This window comes from Bombina bombina, chromosome 2 (genome assembly GCF_027579735.1).
Source record: "Bombina bombina isolate aBomBom1 chromosome 2, aBomBom1.pri, whole genome shotgun sequence".
Classification (NCBI taxonomy): Eukaryota; Metazoa; Chordata; class Amphibia; order Anura; family Bombinatoridae; genus Bombina; species Bombina bombina.
In genome coordinates, this window is record NC_069500.1 from 684844922 (window position 1) to 684857379 (window position 12458).

A 12458-nucleotide genomic window follows, 5' to 3' on the forward strand; every position below is an offset into this window, starting at 1 on the left:
AGGGCGGGCCGTGGACCGGACACACCGTTGGAGAAAGTAATTTATCAGGTAAACATAAATTCTGTTTTCTCCAACATAGGTGTGTCCGGTCCACGGCGTCATCCTTACTTGTGGGAACCAATACCAAAGCTTTAGGACACGGATGAAGGGAGGGAGCAAATCAGGTCACCTAAATGGAAGGCACCACGGCTTGCAAAACCTTTCTCCCAAAAAATAGCCTCAGAAGAAGCAAAAGTATCAAATTTGTAAAATTTAGAAAAAGTGTGCAGTGAAGACCAAGTCGCTGCCTTACATATCTGATCAACAGAAGCCTCGTTCTTGAAGGCCCATGTGGAAGCCACAGCCCTAGTGGAGTGAGCTGTGATTCTTTCAGGAGGCTGCCGTCCGGCAGTCTCATAAGCCAATCGGATAATGCTTTTAATCCAGAAGGAGAGAGAGGTAGAAGTTGCTTTTTTGACCTCTCCGTTTACCAGAATAAACAACAAACAAAGACGAAGTTTGTCTGAAATCCTTAGTAGCTGCTAAGTAAAATTTGAGAGCACGAACTACATCCAAGTTGTGCAACAAACGTTCCTTCTTTGAAACTGGATTAGGACACAAAGAAGGCACAACTATCTCCTGGTTAATGTTTTTGTTAGAAACAACTTTTGGAAGAAAACCAGGTTTAGTACGCAAAACCACCTTATCTGCATGGAACACCAGATAAGGAGAAGAACACTGCAGAGCAGATAATTCTGAAACTCTTCTAGCAGAAGAAATTGCAACCAAAAACAAAACTTTCCAAGATAATAACTTAATATCAACGGAATGTAAGGGTTCAAACGGAACCCCCTGAAGAACTGAAAGAACTAGGTTGAGACTCCAAGGAGGAGTCAAAATTTTGTAAACAGGCTTGATTCTAACCAGAGCCTGAACAAAGGCTAGAACATCTGGCACAGCTGCCAGCTTTTTGTGAAGTAACACAGACAAGGCAGAAATCTGTCCCATCAAGGAACTTGCAGATAATCCTTTTTCCAATCCTTCTCGAAGGAAGGATAGACTCTTAGGAATCTTAACCTTGTCCCAAGGGAATCCTGCAGATTCACACCAACAGATATACCAAATTATGTGGTAATTTTTCTGGTTACAGGCTTTCAGGCCTGAACAAGAGTATTAATAACAGAATCTGAGAACCCTCGCTTTGATAAGATCAAGCGTTCAATCTCCAAGCAGTCAGCTGGAGTGGGTCGAACGGACCTAGAACAAGAAGGTCTCGTCTCAAAGGTAGCTTCCATGGTGGAGCCGATGACATATTCACCAGATCTGCATACCAAGTCCTGCGTGGCCACGCAGGAGCTATCAAAATCACCGACGCCCTCTCCTGATTGATCCTGGCTACCAGCCTGGGGATGAGAGGAAACGGCGGGAACACATAAGCTAGTTTGAAGGTCCAAGGTGCTACTAGTGCATCCACTAGAGCCGCCTTGGGATCCCTGGATCTGTACCCGTAGTAAGGAACTCTGAAGTTCTGACGAGAGGCCATCAGATCCATGTCTGGAATGCCCCACGGTTGAGTGACTTGGGCAAAGATTTCCGGATGGAGTTCCCACTCCCCCGGATGCAATGTCTGACGACTCAGAAAATCCGCTTCCCAATTTTCCACTCCTGGGATGTGGATAGCAGACAGGTGGCAGGAGTGAGACTCCGCCCATAGAATGATTTTGGTCACTTCTTCCATCGCTAGGGAACTCCTTGTTCCCCCCTGATGGTTGATGTATGAACTTGGCCCTCGCTAGCTGAGGCCAAGCTTTGAGAGCATTGAATATCGCTCTCAGTTCCAGAATATTTATCGGTAGAAGAGATTCTACCCGAGACCAAAGACCCTGAGCTTTCAGGGATCCCCAGACCGCGCCCCAGCCCATCAGACTGGCGTCGGTCGTGACAATGACCCACTCTGGTCTGCGGAAGGTCATCCCTTGTGACAGGTTGTCCAGGGACAGCCACCAACGGAATGAGTCTCTGGTCCTCTGATTTACTTGTATCTTCGGAGACAAGTCTGAATAGTCCCCATTCCACTGACTGAGCATGAACAGTTGTAATGGTCTTAGATGAATGCGCACAAAAGGAACTATGTCCATTGCCGCTACCATCAAACCTATCACTTCCATGCACTGCGCTATGGAAGGAAGAGGAACGGAATGAAGTATCCGACAAGAGTCTAGAAGTTTTGTTTTTCTGGCTTCTGTCAGAAAAATCCTCATTTCTAAGGAGTCTATTATAGTTCCCAAGAAGGGAACCCTCGTTGACGGAGATAGAGAACTCTTTTCCACGTTCACTTTCCATCCGTGAGATCGGAGAAAAGCCAGGACAATGTCCGTGTGAGCCTTTACTTGAGGAAGGGACGACGCTCGAATCAGAATGTCGTCCAAGTAAGGTACTACAGCAATGCCCCTTGGTCTTAGCACCGCCAGAAGGGACCCTAGTACCTATGAGAAAATCCTAGGAGCAGTGGCTAATCCGAAAGAAAACGCCACGAACTGGAAATGCTTGTCCAGGAATGCAAACCTTAGGAACCGATGATGTTCCTTGTGGATAGGAATATGTAGATACGCATCCTTGAAATCCACCTTGGTCATGAATTGACCTTCCTGGATGGAAGGAAGAAGTGTTCGAATGGTTTCCATCTTGAACGATGGAACCTTGAGAAACTTGTTCAAGATCTTGAGATCTAAGATTGGTCTGAACGTTCCCTCTTTTTTGGGAACTATGAACAGATTGGAGTAGAACCCCATCCCTTGTTCTCCTAATGGAACAGGATGAATCACTCCCATTTTTAGCAGGTCTTCTACCCAATGTAAGAATGCCTGTCTTCTTATGTGGTCTGAAGACAACTGAGACCTGTGGAACCTCCCCCTTGGAGGAAGCCCCTTGAACTCCAGAGAATAACCTTGGGAGACTATTTCTAGCGCCCAAGGATCCAGAACATCTCTTGCCCAAGCCTGAGCGAAGAGAGAGAGTCTGCCCCCCACCAGATCCGGTCCCGGATCGGGGGCCCGCATTTCATGCTGTCTTGGTAGCAGTGGCAGGTTTCCTGGCCTGCTTTCCTTTGTTCCAGCCTTGCATAGGTCTCCAGGCTGGATTGGCTTGAGAAGTATTACCTTCCTGCTTAGAGGACGTAGCCCTTGGGGCTGATCCGTTTCTGCGAAAGGGACGAAACTTAGGTTTATTTTTGGTCTTGAAAAGACCTATCCTGAGGAAGGGCGTGGCCCTTGCCCCCAGTGATATCAGAGATAATCTCTTTCAAGTCAGGGCCAAAGAGTGTTTTCCCCTTGAAAGGAATGTCAAGCAATTTGTTCTTGGAAGACGCATCCGCTGCCCAAGATTTTAACCAAAGCGCTCTGCGCCACAATAGCAAACCCAGAATTTTTTCGCCGCTAACCTAGCCAATTGCAAGGTGGCGTCTAGGGTGAAAGAATTAGCCAATTTAAGAGCACGAATTCTGTCCATAATCTCCTCATAAGAAGAAGAATTACTAATAATCGCCTTTCCTAGCTCATCAAACTAGAAACACGCGGCTGCAGTGACAGGGACAATGCATGCAATTGGTTGTAGAAGGGAACCTTGCTGAACAAACATCTTTTTTTAGCAGACCTTCTCATTTTTTATCCATAGGATCTTGGAAAGCACAACTATCTTCTATGGGTATAGTGGCGCGCTTGTGTAGAGTAGAAACCGCCCCCTCGACCTTGGGGACTGTCTGCCATCAGTCCTTTCTGGGGTCGACTATAGGAAAACAATTTTTTAAATATGGGGGGAGGTACTAAAGGTATACCGGACTAACAATGTACGCCACCCGCTTGGATATAGGAAAAGCTTCGGGGGGCCCCTGGGCCTCTAAGAACTTTTCCATTTTACATAGTGGTTCTGGAATGACCAGATAATCACAATCATCCAAATTGGATAACACCTCCTTAAGCAGAGCGCGGAGATGTTCCAACTTAAATTTAAAAGTAATCACATCAGGTTCAGCTTGTTGAGAAATGTTTCCTGAATCTGAAATTTCTCCCTCAGACAAAACCTCCCTGGCCCCCTCAGACTGGTGTAGGGGCCCTTCAGAAACCATATCATCAGCGTTCTCATGCTCTACAGAATTTACTAAAACAGAGCAGTCGCGCTTTCGCTGATAAGTGGGCATATTGGCTAAAATGTTTTTGATAGAATTATCCATTACAGCCGTTAAATGTTGCATAGTAAGGAGTATTGGCGCACTAGATGTACTAGGGGCCTCCTGTATGGGCAAGACTGGTGTAGACGAAGGAGGGGATGATGCAGTACCATGCTTACTCCCCTCACTTGAGGAATCATCTTGGGCATCATTTTTACTAAATTTTTTTTTTTTATGACATAAAATACATATAGTTAAATGAGAAGGAACCTTGGTTTCCCCACAGTCAGAACACAATCTATCTGGTAGTTCAGACATGTTAAACAGGCATAAACTTGATAACAAAGCACAAAAAACGTTTTAAAATAAAACCGTTACTGTCACTTTAAATTTTAAACTAAACACACTTTATTACTGCAATTGCGAAAAAGTATGAAGGAATTGTTCAAAATTCACCAAAATTTCACCACAGTGTCTTAAAGCCTTAAAAGTATTGCACACCAAATTTGGAAGCTTTAACCCTTAAAATAACGGAACCGGAGCCGTTTTTATATTTAACCCCTTTACAGTCCCTGGAATCTGCTTTGCTGAGACCCAACCAAGCCCAAAGGGGAATACGATACCAAATGATGCCTTCAGAAAGACTTTTCTATGTATCAGAGCTCCAAACACATGCAGCTGCATGCCATGCTGTCCTCAAAAACAAGTGCGCCATACCGGCGCGAAAATGAGGCTCTGACTATGATTAGGGAAAGCCCCTAAAGAATAAGGTGTCTAAAACAGTGCCTGCCGATATAATCATATCAAAATACCCAGAATAAATGATTCCTCAAGGCTAAATATGTGTTAATAATGAAGCGATTTAGCCCAGAAAAAGTCTACAGTCTTAATAAGCCCTTGTGAAGCCCTTATTTACTATCTTAATAAACATGGCTTACCGGATCCCATAGGGAAAATGACAGCTTCCAGCATTACATCGTCTTGTTAGAATGTGTCATACCTCAAGCAGTAAGAGACTGCACACTGTTCCCCCAACTGAAGTTAATTGCTCTCAACAGTCCTGTGTGGAACAGCCATGGATTTTAGTTACGGTGCTAAAATCATTTTCCTCATACAAACAGAAATCTTCATCTCTTTTCTGTTTCTGAGTAAATAGTACATACCAGCACTATTTTAAAATAACAAACTCTTGATTGAATAATAAAAACTACAGTTAAACACTAAAAAACTCTAAGCCATCTCCGTGGAGATGTTGCCTGTACAACGGCAAAGAGAATGACTGGGGTAGGCGGAGCCTAGGAGGGATCATGTGACCAGCTTTGCTGGGCTCTTTGCCATTTCCTGTTGGGGAAGAGAATATCCCACAAGTAAGGATGACGCCGTGGACCGGACACACCTATGTTGGAGAAACTACTGTTAGACATTTTCTAACATTGCACATTTGTGAAATGGAGTGATACTATTTTAAATCTAATCATACAAGCTGTTAAAAATAGGCCTTTTATGTTGCTATTTAGACATGCTGAGTTTAATTATCATCTGAGTGGGTTCTATGCTTTCCATATTCTTTGTAAAATATAATGCTAACAAAGGATGCACAAATTCCTGTTGTATTAAAGTGATTGTAAACTTTAAGGAATTAGTGCCTAGTATCTACAAATAATCTTAAAAACAGGGGCACTTTAATTCATTAAACTTTACAAAGATGCTTCTTTTTAAAAATATTTACTATTGCGTTATGGAAAACATACCACTGGTCATCGACCAGCATCTCCTACTGTATTTAGCATATCAATGCCAAATCCGGCTTCCTCCAGTAGTCTCGTGCCCACTTTGGCGTCCAGCTTGTGGGGCGTTATGTTTTTCCATAACGCAATGTTAAGTATTTTTAAAAAGCGTGTTTGTAAAGTTTAATTAAAGTGCCTCTGGGTTTAAGATTATTTATAGATACTGGGCACTGATTCCTTAAACTTTACAATCACTTTAAAACTCAGAGGCCCATTTATCAAGCTCCATACGGAGCTTGAGGTCCTGTGTTTCTGGCGAGTCTCCACATTCAGCGAGGTCTTGCGGACCTGATTCGCACTGTCGGATCAGGTCCGACAAACACTTGATAATTCTCTCAGAGTATCACCATACAAAATATTCTTAAAATTGTTTATCTTCTTCCATAATATATGAGGTCAACTGTTACTTACTGCTTCATAGTTAGATTTTAGAATTAAAGTAAGATTGCATTTATACTATTTGTATCATATCTTCTTTGATTAATATGGCATATTCATTTTTACATAAGTGCATGCTTTGTATTGGCAGGTTGGGGGAAAGTACGCAGACACTGCACTTCAGCAAATGAAGGATTTTGGAAGAATAGCAGTATGTGGCGCCATATCTATGTACAATGATTCAGTTCCTCAGACAGGTATGCTTTTTCTGAAGTTATGACAACTGTTTTGTAAATCTGTTCCTTGGTACATATCAGCAGTAGTAGCATATGAACAATCTATAATTTAAAGAGAGATCTAGACATCACATCCTTACAAGGAAATTTTCTCTTTTGTATGTTGTACTCTCCTGACTTCTTTTCTATATTAGCCCTTACATTAGGCTTAAGAAATGTAGATCTTGAGAGAAGACATTTATCTAATTTAAAGGGCCAGTAAACCCACCAAATAATGTTAAATAATTCTGCACATGGTGCAGAATTATATAACATAAGCCTAGCGTCGGCTTTCTAAAGGAAAAAGAGATATTTATCACCAAAAATTATTTTTACAGACCGCTGCTCCTTGCTCTACTGAGCGGGTCTGTTTTTTCCCTAAGCGCATTGGGCATGCTGTCACAGCCGGCCCAATCGCGTCATTTAAACTAAATGTAGCTCTCTCCCGCTCTCTCATCTCTTCAGTAACAAGTTCAATTTGCAATACTTAAATACACCATATGGTTGTAATATGGCCATACTAAAGTACTGTTTAAGTGTAATGCTGATATAGAGTCATTTTGGCAGTTCATCTGATTTTGAATTAAGCAATTTCCGGAAATGTCTTTTGTGTAGTGCATTTGGTGCCATAGAGCTCCAGGGTACAGTGTCATTTTTATTTTTCGGATAACAAGAGGAGCACAGATTTGCTATAAGGGCAATTTTTGCTGTTTTCAGTGTGTAATTGTTGATTTGCTTGTATGCACAGCCACAAGCTACCCCTACTCAGTCCTAGACAAACATGTAAGGAGCATATACAAACCTCATGTTGTGTCTGTCACCTAGTAAACAATGTTGTGGAGAAGTCAGTTGACTTCTGTGCTCATTTCTTAAAGGGACATGAAAGTCAAAATTAAACTTTTTTATTGTTCAGCTGAAACTTTTTATATTCAGACTTTTGCTACATGAGTCTCTTTGTAAATTGTTGGTAATTTCTATTCAAGTTCTGATACATTGTTGCCAAATTTGTCGAGCTATTCCAAAGATAAATCCTTTGTGGTGTGTGTTTTTTTTTTTTTTTTTTTTTTTTGTGTGTTTTTTTTTTTTTTTTCTTCTAAAAACCCATTTTTTTTCTTTCTGTGATTTAGATAGAGCATACAATTTTAAACAACTTTCCAATTTAATTATGTTATCTAAATTGCTTCATTCTATTGGTATCCTTAGTTGAAGGAGCAGCAAGTCACTACAGGGAGCTAGTTAACACTCTGGGTGAGCCAATAACATGAAGCTTAAATGTGCAGCCATAAATCAACCGCTCCTGAGCCTACCTATATATCCTTTTCAACATAGGATACCAAGAGAACAAAACAAATTAGATAATATAAGTATATTGAAAAGTTGTCACATGCTCTATCTGAATCACAGATGAAAATATTTTGGTTTCATGTCCCTTTTTAAAGGTATTTTTAAAGGTATTTCTTTATATCATTACAGTGAAAGTTGTTGTTGTTGTTGTTGTTGTTGTTGTTGTTGTTTTAAATAAATCTCTTTGCATGAGTTAAACCACAATACAATTTATTATATAGTCAAAGCTGTGCGCTTATTCTGTTCCATCCGAGGATAGAGATGGTGCACGAATGAGAAGAAAGGATATGTGTATATGCTAAAATTACTGGTTGTCCATCTGACGCAGAGTGTAACTTTAACTCCTTCCAACTGAGTTAAATGTAGTCAAACTCCTATATTAGAGGAAAGGAATTTGTTTAGAGCATTTTATTTTAATAAATGAATGTCCACAAAAGTGAAATACATGGCTACACTTTATTGTTCTGTTAAAATATAAAAACTTTATTTAACGTTGCAATAAAACATTACATGGATATAAAGCATATGGGTATGTAGACGTGAGTAAAGTTTTTTTTTTTTTTTTTTTTTTTTTTTTTTTCTAGTTAGCCATATTGACTATACTGTTTTGGTTTTGTATTTTTATAGTACTGTGGCCCTTTAAACTATGTCTACATAACCAACAAGCCGTGTGTTTAATTGTTTTTATTAAAGCTATTTATCTAAAGCAAAGCTAATTTGGAGCATATATTGTTCAGATTACGCTTTGATCATCAATTGTGCAACTAAACTACAGTTTAACCTCTTTTAGAAAGGTTACTTAGTTATTATGTACTAAGCATTAAGAACATCTTGAAATATCATTTTTTTGCAGAGTCATGCAGGAGAGATATTTCTATTAAGATGAACTTTGAATTTACTACACAGTTTATTGCCTGACTTTATCTTTATTTTCTTTGACACTAACCAATTCCAAAGTGTTGCTCTTCCTGCAATGTAATATTCTACAAAAAGTTATGCAATGCAGGTCTAGTAACTGAGGGAAAACACTGGCCAGAAAGATCTAGAGAAAATGCACAACGTTAGCAGGACAAAGTGAATGCTCGGTGTAGGTCAACTAGGTCTGTGCTTAGGCAGCAACATTTTGAGAGGTAGTTCCTTAGCATTATTCTCACAACTATTTATTTTATTCTTATTAACCATCCTTAGTTATATAGTGGGAGTGCATGATCCCTCCTTGTGACTTGTTCTCTGGTTGTGGAGGGAAGAAGGTTTCCCATTATCTAAGGTATCACATAAACTAAATATGCTGCTGTGTATTGTGCTATGTTCTAATGGGCATGGTGTTATGGGTGAGTTAATTATGAATAATTTAAGAAAACAAAGACAAACGTACTTTCAAAGATTCAATGGTCATAAAGTTAAAAATGATATATGTATATAATGTACAATTAGGGGAATTGCCTTCCATTTTTTTCTATAAATGTAATAAGAATTATCCAATTCAGTGTGTGTGTGTATTAGAGATGTGCAGGGATGTCTCCCTGAATATTTGTTGCCTGCACTATTCAGTTTTCGTTTAATTTAAAACTAAACGAAAATCGAGTTTTTGTTAAAAATTTATATTCCTTTTCATTAAACAAATGTAAATGTTTCAAAGCTACAGGGGAAAAGTTCACCTGTAGTTACATACTTGCCCTAAAGGGCTCTGTAGAGCGCCTTAACCCAACCCTCTTCTTGCCAGGGCCCTGGCCAGTATTTTTTCATTTTCTTTTGAATTTGCTGGTGCATTCATTTTACGAAAACCAAAAATCTGATTTTTCGGAGCATATGTCCGAAAACAAATGCACATCTCTATGTAAATGTGTGTGTGTGTGTGTGTGTATATAAATCTGTACATGTACTGCATTGATGACTTTGACATGTGTTTAATACAGGTCCATACATACAGCCATATTTGCTCTTTAAACAACTGCGCATGGAAGGATTTATAGTGCTTAGATGGAAAAAAAACTATCCAGAGGGAGTTAAACAGCTCTTGGAATGGGTTGTAGAGGTATGATTCATGTCTGTCAAACCTGCTTCCCGAGAAATGAATAAAGATTGCCTTTGCTTAACATGTACATTTTACTTGCTATTATTTAGGGAGGAAATGGGAAAAGCATCCTTAATTTCTCACTTGAATCTTGCTCAAGTACTGACAATGGTCTAATTTACAAGTGGTGCACTATTCAGTGCACCCGCTCATGCGTAAGCATCGCTAGAAGTAATCCGTTTGCACTTGCGGGTTAGTACGTGTATTTCAAGCTGAAAGTAAAAGTTTTGCGTGCAAGCAAAACCTGATGCTCACTAAATAAGGGACTTGGGATATTACGACCACGTTAACTTATTTTGCCCATAAACTTAAATGAAGAGTGCAGGGGAAAAAACGAACACTTATTGCTTGCACACTAACCTGACAGGCGTTATAAATATTTCACATTCCAATGTTCTTCACATACAAGATATATATATATTAGAAATTACACTATGAAGAACATTGGAATGTAAAAATATGTGTAACGCACTTTGGATTTCGCAACATAGGCCTAAAGCAGTGTCGGGTTAGCACACGTTAAAAATTATTAAATCTTAAGGCACGTTATGTAAAATATTAATAATTATTTATAGATACTGTAAGAAAAAAAAGCACACATGAAGAATTAGTGTACCACTGTCGGTTTAGCACACATAAAATTGACAGAAGTACAATAATTCCTGAGTTATATTAAGGTGATTTATATATTTATTAAATATAAAATATTGAAAAACATTAATGTAATGTACTAAAAATTCTAAATATACAATATAATATATATTTAACAGTATCTATAATTTATTATTTTATATTTAATATTTTACATAATCTGCCTTAAAGTGATATTAAAGTCAAAATTAAACTTGCATGTTTCAGATACAGCATGTAATTTTAAAACACCTTTAAACTTACTTCTATTTTCAAATGTGCTTTGTTCTCTTGATATCCCTTGTTAAAAAATAATACACACATATCCTACACTAGTGGGTGCTAGCTGCTGATTGGTGCCTGCACACATTTGTCTCTTGTGATTGGTTTACTAGATGTGTTCATCTAGCTGCCAGTAGTGCAATGCTGTTCCTTTAGCAAAGGATAACAAGAGAATGAAGCAAATTTGATACCAGAAGTTAACTGGAAAGTTGTTTAAAATTGTATGTATCAAAATCATGAAAGAAAATGTTTTGGTTTCCTGTCCCTTTAAGATAACGGATTCTTCATGTGCGCTAACCCAACACCTCTTTAAACCTAAAGTGCGCAACCCGGAAAGGTTTATGATTGTTTTACATTCCAATGTACTTCACATAGAAAAAAAAATATTTTTATTATTAAATATATATTTCTATATACATCTGGTAATGTTATTGTAAAATATATATCTATTGGAGCATATATACAGGCATGGATGGATAGATAGATTTAATAATAAAGTTTTCCTGTGTGTGAAGAACATTGGAGTGTTAAATATATACAGACAATACACAGTAAAACACATTATTGTATATTATAAAATTCTTATTTAGAAAAATATATATTATAGCCCTTTGCAGTCAAATACATGGCCATATAACATATACCTTTATTAATTAATATTTATAGTGTTTATTGGAGTGTAACAGTATATTTGAATGGTTTTATGTTGTGTTTGGTGTTAGGTCTTTAGTCGCGCTACTACAATGTGCGTTAAATTTGATTGCACTCAATCAAAAATGTTTAGTCTCAACTTGTGATATGAGTTAGCGTGGGTGTGATTTTCCTTAATCGCTCACATGCAAATTTTAGTGCGCCACGTGTGATGTAGCCCAAAATGTCTACTCGCTTGTCCTGAAGTAACCTGTAAATAATATTGTACATCGATATGAGTCATAAAAACATCATTACCTTATGGCCACATTCAAAGACCTAAGCATTTAAAAAAAACAAAAAAAAAACTGTTTTCATGGACACAATAAGGTCTGAAAAATAAATATTCATAAGGTTGTTTTCTTCCTATTTGTTTACACAGGGCAAGCTAAAATACAGTGAACATGTAACAGAAGGATTTGAAAACATGCCCGCAGGTTTCATCGGGATGCTGAATGGAGAAAACATTGGGAAGGCAGTAATAAAAGTGTAACAAACATCTGGGAATGGCTTGAAAACCTTTTAGGCTAGAATAACTACCTCTTAGAATATTTTAATGCTGATAATATTTGGACCAATTTAGTACAATGTTTTATACTATCAAAAGAAATTATTAATTAAAAAATATATATATTAATAGGTTGCTGAGTAATTATTTCTATATGCTTACATGTAGTAATCACTTTTCCTTTTTATAGCTGGTTTCCTAAGATATAGATATATCTAATAATTAGAAACCAATTTGCTCCTTTCCTTATGCTGTTTTACAAATGTATTTTACAATTATAAAAACATAATCCTGATGCCATATTAAGAGCTTTAATGTGTTTTAATACCTGAAGGGAATAATACAC

General features: G+C 38.2%; 1 protein-coding gene across 1 annotated transcript in view; it reads left to right on the plus strand.

Moving 5' to 3' along the window:
* LOC128649410 (prostaglandin reductase 1) overlaps positions 1–12241 on the plus strand; it is a 40807-nt gene extending 28566 nt beyond the window's left edge. Inside the window, exons 8-10 of the mRNA XM_053702663.1 lie at positions 6461–6566; positions 9845–9963; positions 11987–12241. Coding sequence (XP_053558638.1) covers positions 6461–6566; positions 9845–9963; positions 11987–12097 — 336 coding nt within the window. The 3' untranslated portion in view covers positions 12098–12241. The remainder of the gene's footprint in view (positions 1–6460; positions 6567–9844; positions 9964–11986) is intronic.
* Positions 12242–12458: the final 217 nt, after the last annotated feature.